Here is a 15278-nt window from a genome sequence, read left to right as displayed (position 1 = left end):
ATGTTTGAACGAACGTAAATATATTTTTTCCCCTCGTTCATGAAGTGAAATCCGGCGGGCTTAGATCATGTGCTAACAAGACGGAGATTTTTGGACATAAATGATGAGCTTTTTTGAACAAAACTACATTCGTTATGGACCTGTGATACCTGGAAGTGACATCTGATGAAGAGAATCAAAGGTAATGGATTATTTACATAGTATTTTCGATTTTAGATCTCCCCAACATGGCGGCTAGTCTGTATCGCAACGCGTATTTTTCTGGGCGCAGTGCTCAGATTATTGCAAAGTGTGATTTCCCAGTAAGGTTATTTTTAAATCTGGCAAGTTGATTGCGTTCAAGAGATGTAAATCTATAATTCTTTAAATGACAATATAATATTTTACCAATGTTTTCTAATTTTAATTATTTAATTTGTGGTGCTGACTTGACTGCCGGTTATTGGAGGGAAACGATTTCCTCAACATCAATGCCATAGTAAAACGCTGTTTTTGGATATAAATATGAACTTGATAGAACTAAAAATGCATGCATTGTCTAACATAATGTCCTAGGAGTGTCATCTGATGGAGATTGTAAAAGGTTAGTGCATCATTTTAGCTGGTTTTATGGTTTTGGTGACCCTGTCTTTGAATTGACAAAACATTACACACAGCTATTGTCAATGTACTCTCCTAACATAATCTAACTTTATGCTTTCGCCGTAAAACCTTTTTGAAATCGGACAACGTGGTTAGATTAAGGAGATGTTTATCTTTCAAAGGGTGTAAGATAGTTGTATGTTTTAAAAATTTGAATTTTGACATTTATTTGGTTTCAAATTTGCCGCTCTTGAAATGCACCTGCTGTTGATGGAGTGCACCACGGGGGGGACGCTAGCGTCCCACCTAGCCCATAGAGGTTAACAGTTTAGGAAACTTAGAGTGTTTTCTATCCAATACTACCAATTATATGTATATCCTAGCTTCTGGGCCTGAGTAACAGGCAGTTTACTTTGGGCACCTCAATCATCCATACTTCCGAATACTGCCCCCTATCCCGAAGAAGATATACTCGGAAGTGGTGGGTGGTGTGCGCGCCTATTAAATCTGACTAGAAGACTGCTCCGACGACCTCATCTCCGCCGGCGTTGTTTTTGGTCGGCCTCTGGAATAAGTTCAATAGCCCTGGGTGGTGCGAACAAAGGATTCGCTTCGGGGAAGTCGTATTCCTTATCGTAATGCTGATAATACTGGTGAGATACCGCTGTTCTTATACCCAATAGTTATTCCCGGCTGTATGTAATAACACAACATTTTCTTGGCTAACAATGTAAGAAATACATAATACATATTACCATAACATTCTCAGCATGCACATTTGTAGCTCCTTAAAGCATACGAAAACTGATTGGAATACATCCCCATTATGTTTTTACACAATTTTAGCTGAATAACGTCCCACTTACCTTAAAACCCCCATTACATTTCATTACTTTAATGTTACTTATAAAACTTTTATCCAAAGCGACTTACAGTCAAGTGTGCATACATTTTTACGTATGGTACCACCACCCATACATTACAATAGCTTCATCCTTGACTGGCCTTTTCTTAGCAAGATAACAACTAATTGATTGTCATTCGACCTGCCCTAAATAATGTCATAGCCTTTCTGTTGGTTATAGATTCAGTCAACACCATAAAACCCACATTGGACTGTCTGTAATGGGAGGTACTGTAAACAGACAACAGATGAGTTACAGTACCTGAGAGATGAGACAAACTGAGAGCTTGTTGCTTGGAAACGGTTTGCCTCACAGAGTGCACAGGATGTGCCCCAATGTTAGAGATTCAACCCCTAACCTAATAAAAGGTGGTGGTGTTATTTGACTGGCCTCAGTTGTGGGGTTGTGTGTCAGACCGGGTGAACAGGACACACAGACAGTCCAACTGTCTCTTTCTTTGTCAATGGTAAGAGATGTTAAAATAGTATTACAATATGATCAAATAAGGATATTTGATTTATTGGTGCTGTATCTGGTGTGTTGTTGACTGTGTGGTTGACTGATTCATATTGTCGTATTTTCTCTAGGCTCTCCATAGCCTGGAATACAGGCTAAATATTGCTACTGTTCACTACTGTTCCTGCTCCAATTGAGAAGGACTTGGAATCAGCAAAAGAATTGCAGGTCCAATTAGCATTACTTCAGAAACTAGCACAAAACCCCAAATGCTGAACTAACTGTTTCAGTGAAGGTATGCATGGACGGAATCATTGAGGTGAAACAATAGTGTAACGGAGCACATTTCAGTTGGTAATTCAGTCTCGGCTCTCCGCCCCACAGATGGAGAACCACACATTCAGCATGGACCTTCTCAAGCTAGAGGGGGTTAAAGTCATCTATCAGTCCACCTTCCCTGCCTTCATCCTCCTCCTTATCATCTACATCTTCACAATGGTGGCCAACATCGGCCTCACAGTGCTCATCTGCATGGAGAGAAGCCTGCACCAGCCCATGTACATCCTCCTTTGCAACATGTCTTTCAACGATGCTCTCAGTATCACCACCATCATACCCCGAGTGCTGTTTGACATTTTAACACCTAGATCAGACAGATATATTACCTACAATGAGTGTTTCACCCAAGCATTCTTGGGTCACTGGTTTGGTTCAAACTTTCATACGATACTGATGATCATGGCTTTTGACAGGTATGTGGCAATCTGCAACCCTCTGCGATACGCCACCATCATGAACAGCAAAATGCTGGTGAAGCTGTGTGTGTTTGCCTGGGTGGTGTCCCTTGTCTTTGTGGCTGTCCTCCTGGGCCTCACCCTCCGCTTGTCACGCTGCAGGTCAGAAATCATCAACCCTTGGTGTGACAATGCCTCATTATTCAAGCTCTCCTGTGAGAGTGTGCTTATAAATAACATTTATGGACTATTTTTCACCGCTACCTTCTTCATCGCCTCCATGGGGAGTGTGGCTCTGACATACATTAGAATCACCATGGTGTGTGTGAGGAGTAAGAGCAAGTCGCTAAACAGCAAAGCCCTGCACACCTGTTTCACACACCTGGCTGTATACCTCATTATGCTGATGACAGGTTTCATCATTGTCTTTTTTCATCGGTACCCAGAGTGGTCAGACCACAGGAAACTTGCATCAATTATGTTTTATGTGGTTCCTCCTGCACTGAACCCCATTATCTATGGGCTGCAGTCCAAAGACATTCGCAAACTAGTTGTAAATATCTCCCATTGCAAGAAAGTGTCTCCATGAGTTTAACACACATTCTATTGTTCACATACGTACAAAGATACGTATATGTATGTACTGTATGTATAAATTCAATCGTATGCCAAGAGGAGAGAAACATTTACATTATTACTCATAATTTGTCATTTTCATCCTCAATCCTCGACCTTGGTGGTAGTCAAGCACTAGTGGGGTTTACTGAGGCTAAGGGTGAATAGGAGGAACTGTTCCCTTTGTGTCCTTGACACCAAGTAGGTGAGCTCATACATGTATCTTGGGTTTCAAATTGACAGCAGGCTGTGTTGGCGCACCATGTGGAGAACATGTGCTCACGCATCCAACAGCGCCTGAACTTCCTGTATCGACTCAGGGTCTATGGAGTAAACAAGAACATAACTCTTCTCTTCTATAGAACAACCATTGGAGTCGATCCTACGCTACAGCATTTTTACTTGGTTTGGCATCCTGAAAGTAAGAGCTCAAAGCCCAAATCCTGAGACTGACCTAGACAGCAGGGAAGCTCATAGGCATGACATATATCTGGCTAGCAGGCTTTAATAATGTAGAACTACCAACAAGTGACAACCTTTCCATGGCATAATTTTTTTTGTGTGGGTGTATTCTATGTAGTATGATAGAATTAAAAAGCAGCACTTTTTAATTGTCCACAACAAAGTATGTATCCTCTCCTAATCTCCCTCTACTCAACCCCACATCCATCCATAAATATATATACAGTGTATGTATATTCGATGTCAGTATAGCAATAATTGAATGTAATATATGAATTATAGCATATCATTTATCTTTTTATATTAAAATAAAGGGTTTTTCCAAAATCTGAATGAGTTATTTATTCTATCCCAGCATTGTCAGTATTTAGGTTGAGCTGCCCTCTGCTGTTGACTATTGAACAATGCAGAAGTATTCAGGGGTATTCTGTGAATCATTTAGTCCCCCATCATCTAATCTTTTCAAGTAAACACGTGTCAAATATGGGTGTACATGTGAAAGCCACATTGATAATAATTTCAGGACCAAATCTTGCAAGGGATAGCTAGCTGGCTACTCGATGAATGTTGACACATCACACACATTATCATTGTGTAAAGCTATGGCAAGTGGCTCGACGATTATGCTGAAGAGAGGAGTGGACAGTGGTAGTCCTTCCTAGTGCCACACTGTAAATGAAAATATTGAGAAAGTATTTGACGCAACTGAATCCAGAAAACAGGAGCGGACAGTGGTCAGTCCTGCCTCGTGCCATGAGGTTGATGAAATATTATTGAATTTATAACTGAATCTACATCATCTGAAATTACCACTTTTGATTTGGTAGATGGTAGAAGTAAATAATAGGCAGAATCTATAATTTTGAGACCTTGGGACTATAAGGCTCTATCTGGCATTTTGGTCAAAAATGAGTCATTCACATAGAATTGCTCTTTAGGTGGTCCTTCACATGTGAGATACTATATGTCAGATTTTTTTTTCTATCTGCGCAAACATCTTTGAACTTGCTTCTATAAGGTTCTAATACTTTAATGTAAGGTGATGTACTTATCGAGTCATGAAAGAGGAAGACATCACAAAATAGTTCAGAGATCTGGGACTTGAAAAGTACTAATTATCTCAAAACTCTACATTTTCCAGATAGAACAGTCATGACGTTGGCCTGTGGGTAAGGTTTATGACCCCCCATAAATACCTTTCTCCCTTCCCCTCTCTCTCTGACCCTACTGAAGGACTCTCGAATAGCCTTTGTTAAACATAGAGAGTCTGGGAACATCAAACAAGTGGGGGTAAGGAACCATATTTCGGTAATAGAACCAGTTGGAAATATACCAGGTACTTAATGAGTATGGATGTCAGTTCGGTTGTCATCTGAGACATTATGACTGATGACAGGACGACATAAACTGTACCTGGGAAAGTCTACACATTCTAGTTATCAGATTCACATGGAATTGTTGTGCAATTTAAATGTTTGATATTGAAACTGTTTGTTAGGAGATTAAATGTAATTTTAGCTTCCAATTGAGAGAATTGGGTTTTCATAAGGAAAGAGCCCTGCTCAATCAGTTGCACGCCCCTGTAAGGAGACAGGGGTTATAAACGATGAAACACACCCTTCTCCCCTCTCCACTATATAAGCCAGTGACGAAAATGTAACCAGTGTGTTCGGGTATGTGAGGTCTGCAGGTTCTGCGTTAAAAGGACTAACCCGTCAAGTACAGAACTAAGCCAACCTCAGCGTGAGCTTTGGTTGTGAATGGTATGAACTTTGAACTCTTATTCACTACAGAAGTGATACTTCCTAGCCGTTGAGTTAGCAGCGGCCGCTGTAAACGTGGGCTAGGAAAGGACGGACGATGTATCCAGTCTAACACACAACGAAGATACTACAACGTATCCAATTTACCACCAGTGACATTCTTCCGAGGACAAGAAGATCTCTGTTGGCCAGCATCTACGACCAACCTACCGAAGCGCAGCTCAGAGTAAATATTTATTGCATTTTCCTTTTCCAAATGGCTGGTAATTTAGAATGCATAAGATACTGTATTTACGATAGCATAGCTGTTTCTTTTTGTTCCTCAGTCTTCCCGCTCTTCCATTCAAGCCCAACCCCCTTTCTTTGTGTAACAAGCCTCATACAGGTTACGTCCACCAGGGACGTTTTCTGTATGGCATAATTTGTATTCTGTGTATATGTAATTCTGTGTGATTAGTTAGGTATTTGGTAAATAAATAATTAAACCCAATTTTGTATTGCTGATTCAACTTGTTAGCCAGGGTTCGTGAAGATAACCAAGAATTTACAACTTTCATATGAGACTGAAAATAAGGTGACGATTAATAATGACTGCTATTGATGTAAAATATTACTAGATCTTTAAGAATTTATTCGGAAGATAACGGCTCTATAAACACTCTTCCGTGGTGTCCCGACTTTCTAGTTAATTACATTTACATGATTAGTCAATCAGAGAAAGGATTTTATAGAATAGCATGTCATATCACTTAATCCGGCATAGCCAAAGACACGACAGAACCTTATAGTCCCAAATCCTTGATTATTCATAGCAATAGTTCTGGTCCTCATTTGCAATTACTTCTTTTTTTCACCACTTTTTCAGAAGAATGGCCATAACTTAAGCTTTGATATAGGGGGCGTAGGTCGGGGTGCCATGTAAGAATCCGACGGCGAGTGGGTAACCCGCCTCTATCATCAATCCTATTAGCCAACGTGCAATCATTGGATAATAAACTGGCTGAGCTCCGATCAAGACTATTGTACCAACGGGACATTAAAACGTGTAATATCTTATGTTTCACCAAGTCGTAGCTGAACAATGACATGGATAACATACAGCTGGCTGCGTTTTCTGTACATCGGCATGATAGAACAGCTGCCTCCGGTAAGACAAGGGGTGGCGGTCTGTGTCTATTTGTTATTAACTGGTGCACGAAATCTAATATTAATGAAGACTCAAGATTTTGCTCGCTGAGGTAGAGTGTCTCATGATAAGCTGTAGACCACACTATCTACCAAGAGAGTTTTCATCAACATTTTTCATAGCTGTCTATTTACTACCACAAACCGATGCTGGCACTAAGACCGCACACAACTAGCTGTATAAGGCCATAAGCAAACAATAAATTGTACCAGTGAATCACTCAATAAGGAAGTGGTCAGATGACGCAGATGCTAAGCTACAGGACTGTTTTGCTAGCACAGACTGGAAAATGTTCCGGAATTCTTCCGATGGCATTGAGGAGTACAGTCACTGGCTTCATCAATAAGTGTATTGATGACGTCATCCCCACAGTGACCGCACGTACATTCCCCAACCAGAAGCCATGGATTACAGGAAACTTCCACACTAAGCTAAAGTGTAGAGCTGCCACTTTCAAGGAGCAGGACTCTAACCCGGATGCTTATAAGAAATCCCGCTATGCCTTCCGACAAACCATCAAACAGGCAAAGCGTCAATACAATACAATAAGATTGAATCCTACTATAACGGTTCCAACGCTAGTCGGATATGGCAGGGTTTGCAAACTATTATGGACTACAAAGGGAAGCACAGCTGTGAGCTGCCCGGTGACACGAGCCTACCAAACAAATTAAATTACTTCTCTGCGCGCTTCGAGGCAAGCAACACTGAAGCATGCATGAGAGGACCAGCTGTTCCGGACGACAGTGTGATCATGCTCTCCGTAGCCGATGTGAGTTTTTAAACAGGTCAACATTCACAAGGCCGCAGGGCCAGACGGATTACCAGGACGTGTACTCCGAGCATGCGCTGAACAACTGGTAAGTGTCTTCACTGACATTTTCAACCTGTCCCTGACCGAGTCTGTAATACCAACATGTTCCAAGCAGACCAAAGAACACCAAGGTAACCTGCCTAAATGACTCCCGACCCATAGCACTAACGTCTGTAGTCATGAAGTGCTTTGAAAGGCTGGTCATGGCATACATCAACACCATTATCCTAGAAACCCTAGACCCACTCCAATTTGCATACCGCCCCAAAGGATCCACAGATGATGTAATCTCTATTGCACTCCACACTGCCTTTTCCCACCTGGACAAAATGAACACCTATGTGAGAATGCTATTCATTGATTACAGGTCAGTGTTCAACACCATAGTGCCCTCCAAGCTCATCACTAAGCTAAGGACCCTGGGACTGAACACCTCTCTCTGCAACTGGATCCTGGACTTCCTGATGGGCCACCCCCAGGTGGTAAGGGTAGGTAACAACACATCTTCCACATTGATCCTCAACACGGGGGCCCCTCAGGGGTGCGTGCTCAGTCCCCTCCTGTATGTCCTGTTTACTCATGACTGCATGGCCAAGCACGAATCCAACACCATCATTAAGTTTACCGACGACAAGACAGTGATAGGCCTGATCACTGACAACGATGAGACAGCCTATAGGGAGGAGGTCAGAGACCTGGCCGTGTGGTGCCAGGATAACAACCTCTCCCTCAACGTCATCAAGACAAAAGGAGATAATCGTGGACTACAGGAAAAGGAGGGCTGAGCATGCCCCCATTCTCATCGACGGGGCTGTAGTGGAGCAGGTTGATAGCTTCAAGTTCCTTGGTGTCCACATCACCAACGAACTGTCATGGTCCAAACACACCAAGACAGTCGTAAAGAGGGCACAACAAAACCTATTCCCCTTCAGGAGACTGAAAAGATTTGGCATGGGTCCTCAGATCCTCAAAAAGTTCTGTTCTGCAGCTGCACCATCGAGAGCATCCTGACTGGTTGCATCACTGCCTGGTATGGTAACTGCTCAGCCTCCAACTGCAAGGCACCAACTGCAAGGGTAGTGCGTATGGCCCAGTACATCACAGGGGCCAAGCTTCCTGCCATCCAAGACCTCTATAACAGGCGGTGTCAGAGGAAAGCCCTAAAAATTGTCAAAGACTCCAGCCACCCTAGTGATAGACTGTTCTCTCTGCTACTGTACGGCAAGCGGTACCAGACCGCCAAGTCTAGGTCCAAAAGGCTTCTTAACAGCTTCAACCTCCAAGCCATAAGACTCCGGAACAGCTAACCAAATGGCTACCTGGACTATTTGCATTGACCCCTCCCCCCCATTTTTATGCTGCTGCTCCTCTCTGTTTATTATCTATGCACAGTCACTTTACCTCTACCTACATGTTCATATTTCTTCAATTGCCTCTACTAACCTGTACACCCGCACACTGGTACTGTACTGATACCCCCTGTATATAGCCTAGTTACTGTTATTTTATTGTTGCTCTTTAATTATTAGTTATTTTTATATTTTCTTCCCTTTTCATTTTTATTTATTTATTGTTTACTTCATTTTATTTAGTAAATACTATCTTAACAGTTAAATTAGATTCTTCAAAGTAGCCTGCCTTTGCCTTGATGACAGCTTTGCACACTCTTGGCATTCTCTCAACCAGCATCATGAGGTAGTCACCTGGAATGCATTTCAATTAACAGGTGTGCCTTGGTAAAAGTCAATTGTGGAATTTCTTTCCTTTCGTAATGCATTTGAACCAATCAGTTGTGTTGTGACAAGTTATGGGTGGTATACAGAGATAGCTCTATTTGGTAAAAGACCAAGTCCATAATATGGCAAGAATAAGCAAAGAGAAACGACAGTCCATCATTTCTTTAAGACATGAAGGTCAGTCAAGAACTTTGAAAGTTTCTTCAAGTGCAGTCGCAAAAACCATCAAGTGCTATGATGAAACTGGCACTCATGAGGACCACCACAGGAAAGGAAGACCCATAGTTACCTCTGCTGCAGAGGATAAGTGCATTAGAGTTACCAGCCTCAGAAATCTGCAATTAACTGCACTTCAGATTGCAGTCCCAGTAACAGACACATCTCATCATTAACTGTTCAGGGGCGACTGCGTGAATCAAGCCAAACTTTTGTCCAAACTTTTGACTGGTATGTATGTAAATGAATGCATTAACTGTTAATAATGGTGCCCATAATACCTGTAAAATTAAATGTACTGAATAATATTGTGAAACGTATTGAAGATAACAGGCAGACAGTAAATACTGATATGAATATGAAAATATTATTCGATTTACACAGACCAAAAAATTCCATAACAATATTTCTCCATTGTCCAAATAACATTAATTTAATGGGCAACTCAACAACCTGGTAGATAAACATTTTCTAGAGTTCCTAAAATGATAAAACAACATTTGAATAATTTCATCATTCCAAAATTATGTTTTAGAGGTCAACAACATTTTACAGTTGTCACGACTTCCGCCGAGGTCGGTCCCTCTCCTTGTTCGGGCGGCGTTCGGCGGTCTACGTCACCGGTCTTCTAGCCATCACTGATCCATCTTTCATGTTCCATTGGTTTTGTCTTTATTTTCTACACACCTGGTTTTCATTATCGAATTCCATGTTCATGTATTTAGTTCAGCCACGACTTGTTTCTAGGAAACCATACACAACATGAATCATGTGACCAAATATTTAGCAAGAGGTCATAATTTCATGGAGTCTATGAAGGAAGAAACCACATGGAAAATTAGGTCCAAAAACAGATTTTCATAAAGTCTAATTAATTTATTATGTTATAGGTTGCATGATGCTTGTATCTAAACCAAAGTAGATCGTTTTAAGATAGTTTGCCACATCAGTTGGGGTTTCTATAAGCTACAATATGAGGTCCTAAACCTAGCATGAAAGTGCATCCTTGTAGCTGTGTGGGCTAATATAGTCAAAATGTTTGCTTTGAGGTAAGTTGAGCCCATGGCCACCATGCCCCATACAGATGATGATTACATTTTGTCAGTTTTATGCATAATATGCAAAGTATTTGTGTACTATGTCATGCATAGGAACTCTAGATAGTGCATTTTTATTGTTATAGAGCAGACTATGCCCGTATATACAAACGGAAAACAAGCAGGGGTCTAGCCCCCCTTGATGTTCTTGAGAGAGCATCCAAGGAAGTGATTAAAGGGAAGAACAGCAGCAAGGGATGAAAAATAGACTGAATGACACTGAAGAGTTACTTTGACAAAAAACTAAATTAACATATACCTGTGTGAAAGAGAGGCTGTGATAGAGTAGCAGAGGCACATACGGTCTTATGTGATGACATCGAGTCTGAGCTTGCTAAACATATCAAGAATCTCGTGGAGCTGTTTTATTGGCTTAGTAGCCTCAAATGCAGAGAACTTTCCAACGAATTGGCACATCGAAACAACATCCCTGTCCCAGACAACTGGTCAAGAAATGGAAGGGTAAGTGATATTGAACATAGATCTATATCTGAATGTAGGCATACATTTAAGATATACAATATACCACACCCTCATTCCATGAATAAAACCCACTGTCACAGGACACTAGCACCCACTTACCCCAAGGGGGCTCAACTTTCCCTGTCCCTATGCTCAACTGACCCCATACCCTGGATAAGTTGAGTCAAGAGATCACTTTTTTTGGACAAGCTATGTTTTCAAAACTGTTATGTTTACATGAATTCTGATTATTTCCAGAAATACACAAAATCCTAAAATATATGTAGATATCTTTGTCAGAAAGAATACTATATTTCCCTTGACCTAGTGATGCTGAATGTAAAAAATGGCATACCCCACTATGCCCTACACAGGTAAATCTACTGTATGGTTATCTTATAACGTTCTTCCTTTTTTCCCTCTTCTTCCACTGCTTCACTCTCTCAATTTTCTATGCTGCCTTGGGCTGGAAACATCAACAAATGTGATGCTAATAGAATAAACAAGCTGATGAGTAGCGCTGGTTCCACTATAGGGTTAGAGTGGAGGTTGTAGTGGTGAATAGGAAATGCAGTCAGTATCACATGCAATGTCTTTGTTCTGGTAGCAAATATGAATCTACACATGTTTGTCAGCAGTGTGTGGCAGCCTCTTCTCTTTGCTATGGAATCTGCAGACCATACTGGAATTAGAACGTCACCTTTTACCCGACACAATATGCTGATGGATTTTGCAGAAGGAATTTTTGAAAGATGTTATACTAAAGGGGGTCCAGTGGTGTATTTTTGGGGGTATCTGTACTTTAATATTAATATTTTTGACAACTTTTACTCCACTACATTCCTAAAGAAAATATTAACTATTTACACCCAGTATTAACTTTTTTACATTTTCCCTGACACCCAAATGTAGTGGCTAAATTTTGAATGCTTAGCGGGACAGGAACATTTTCCAATTCAGGAGAACACGTGGTTGGAGTGGTTGGAGGTGTGCCCCTGGCTATCTGTAAATTTGAAAAACAAGAAAATTGTGCCATCTGGTTTTCTTAATATAAAGAATTTGAAAGTATTTATAGCATTTACTTTTGATACTTACGTATATTTAAAACCAAATATTTTATACTTTTACTCATGTATTATTTTACTGAGTGACTTTCACCTTTATACTGTATTAAAAGTAGACTCAACGAAATGATGTTGCCACGAGCAGCACTTGAGATATTGAGTTAAGCGAGATGCAACACTTCGCTCTCACACAATAAACTGCGCATGTGAACGGGTTCACTTCACACTCTGTACAGCATGGTAGCCAGGGCACCAAAACAGCAGAGAAGTTGAGCCTTGCACTTCAGCGCTCTAAATTGCAGAAATTGACCCACTATGCTGTTTACTTTCTGCATCTACATTATATTTATGAGTCTACCTTTAATGTATCTTTACTTTTACTCAAGTATGACAATAGTGGGTACTTTTTCTACGACTGGGGGGATGGAAAGTAACTCAAGAACTAAATAGATGACCATACAGTCTGATTTGGGTATAATTAGAGCAGTAGGCATGTGATTCAGACCAAGAGTATCCTCTTTGTTTCTCAAAACCTGAAATTACATGTTTGAAGACTGCTGACAAATTGGTTTCGTCTTGCTGTTGTTTGTTTAGTACAGGTTCTCTCTGTGATTTTCTGTTGTGTGCTCCCCTTCAGGAGATGGAAAAGATTTGTTGTGGGTCCTCAGATCCTCAGAAAGTTCTACAGCTGCACCATCGAGAGCATCCTGACCGGTTGCATCACCGCCTTGTATGGAAACAGAGGGTAGTGCGTACGGCCCAGTACATCACTGGGGCCAAGCTTCCTGCCATCCAGGACCTCTATACCAGGCGGTGTCAGAGGAAGGCCCTAAAAATTGCTAAAGACTCCAGCCACCCTAGTCAGAGACTGTTCTCTCTGATACGGCAAAGCACTGTATCCCCACCTGCTGGAGATATGATGCCATTGTAGCCTAGAGTCCTGGGGATATTCAATGAAACCACTAGAGGCCAATATCAGACCAGTGCTATTAATTACAAGGTCTATTATCTCTTACTAAGGGAACACATATCACACAGAATTAACCATCTAATGGTTGTGCTCAGTCTTTACTGTAAGCCAGATAAACAATGTGCGTAGCTGTCTAACAACCAATACAGGATGTTATGTTTAGACACTCACATACCCACATCCCACACAAACAAAATACTACAGTATTCACTGTATTGCTGTTGTAGACTTTACTGTGGTATTCACTGTAGTGTTTTTTTGACTACAGTATGTACTGTGGTATTGACTGTAGTATACTCTAGTATTTACACTTAACTATAGAATAAATACCATAGTAAAATTCAACTGTAATATATACTATTAGATGGTACCCTCCAAGCTCATCATTAAGCTTGAGCCCCTGGGTCTCAACCCCGCCCTGTGCAACTGGGTCCTGGACTTTCTACCTTCACCAGGTGGTGAAGGTAGGAAACAACATCTCCACTTCGTTGATCTTCAACACTGGGTCCCCACAAGGCTGCGTGCTCAGCCCCCTCCTGTACTCCCTGTTCACCCATGACTGCGTGGCCATGCACGCCTCCAATTCAATCATCAAGTTTACAGACGACACAACAGTAGTGGGCTTGATTACCAACAATGACGAGGCAGCCTACAGGGAGGAGGTGAGGGCACTCGGAGTGTGGTATCAGGAAAACAATCTCTTAATCAATGTTAACAAAACAAAATAAATGATCGTGGACTTCAAGAAAGAGCAGAGGGAGCAGTCCCCTATCCACGGACAAACTGAAATGGTCCACCAACACAGACAGTGTGGTGAAGAAGATGCAACAGCGCCTCTTCAACCTCAGGAGGCTGAAGAAATTTGGCTTGTCACCTAAAACCCTCACAAACTTTTACAAATGCACAATAGAGAGCATCCTGTGGGGCTGTATCACCGCCTGGTACGGCTACTGCACCGGCCTCAACCGCAAGGCTCTCCAGAGGGTAGTACGGTCTGCACAACGCATCACCGGGGGCAAACTACCTGCCCTCCAGGACACCTACAGCACCCGATGTCACAGGAAGGCCAAAAAGATCATCAAGGACAACAACCACCCAAGCCACTGTTCACCCCGCTACCATCCAGAAGGTGAGGTCAGTACAGGTGCATCAAAGCTGGGACCGAGAGACTGAAAAACAGCTTCTTATCTCAAGGCCATCAGACTGTTAAACAGCCACCACTAACACAGAGAGGCTGCTGCCTACATACAGACTCGAATCATTGGCCACTTTAATAAATGGATCCCTAGTCCCTTTAAATAATGCCACTTTAATAATGTTTACATATCTTGCATTACTCATCTCATATGTATATACTGTATTTTATATCATCTACTGCATCTTGCCTATGCCGCTCGGTCATCGTACATCCATTTATTTGTATGTACATATTCTTATTCCATTCCTTTAGATTTGTGTGTATTAGGTAGTTGTTGTGGAATTGTTAGATTACTTGTTAGATATTACTGCACTGTCGGAACTAGAAGCACAAGCATTTCGCTACACTCACATTTACATCTGCTAACCATGTGTATGTGACCAATAAAATGTGATTTGATTTGATATAGTAATTAATGTAGTGTTTTTGGAGATTTTAGTATACTGTAGTATTTACTGTAGTGTTTGTGCAAACTGTAGTATACTGTAGTATTTACTGTAGTGTTTTTGCGGACATTACTGTAGTATTTACTATAGTGTTTTTGTTTTATTTTCTTTGACATAGAAGTGGAGGCTTTTTCCTTCAGGAAACCTACTGGGGTATACTAAAAGAGCAAATTTGCTTTAACCTGTAGGTAGGACTGAGGTCTGAAAGGATAGTTCAGAGCTTCTGCTCTTTTCTATAACCTGTAGGGAACACAATATACGACATATACTTGGCATGTACGTTTCTCACTTATGGGTGGCATATATTGGGAAATGGAGAGGGGAATGGGCAGGGTACATGTAAATTAAATACTTTCGTTTTTACTATAGTTAAAAAAGTCTACTGTTTTTTCGGACTGTAGTGTTTTTGCGAACATTACCGTAGTATTTACAACTGTTTTTTGTGGATAATACTGTAGTATTTACTATAGTATTCTTTAGTATATTACAACATTCTATAGTAAGTACTACACATGATCGAGGGATACTACAGTTTACTATAGAATTCCCCCTCCCACTCCCAGCCCCACTCA

The 15278-nt window shown here is 41.2% G+C and overlaps 1 protein-coding gene across 1 annotated transcript; it reads left to right on the top strand.

Moving 5' to 3' along the window:
* The first annotated feature begins 2103 nt into the window (after positions 1 to 2103).
* LOC106603570 (olfactory receptor 7C1) lies at positions 2104 to 3267 on the top strand. The gene has a single exon (XM_045717655.2). The coding sequence runs from the start codon at positions 2328 to 2330 to the stop codon at positions 3264 to 3266; it is 939 nt and encodes a 312-aa protein (XP_045573611.1). The 5' UTR covers positions 2104 to 2327; the 3' UTR covers position 3267.
* Positions 3268 to 15278: the final 12011 nt, after the last annotated feature.

Source organism: Salmo salar, chromosome 04 (genome assembly GCF_965601325.2).
Source record: "Salmo salar chromosome 04, fSalSal1, whole genome shotgun sequence".
In the NCBI taxonomy this organism is placed as follows: domain Eukaryota; kingdom Metazoa; phylum Chordata; class Actinopteri; order Salmoniformes; family Salmonidae; genus Salmo; species Salmo salar.
This window is presented reverse-complemented; position numbering and strand designations above follow the sequence as displayed.

What these genes read in the sequence shown, in the direction of transcription:
- LOC106603570 (XM_045717655.2), top strand. Translation starts at nt 2,328, where the DNA reads ATGGAGAACCACACATTCAGCATGGACCTTCTCAAGCTAGAGGGGGTT.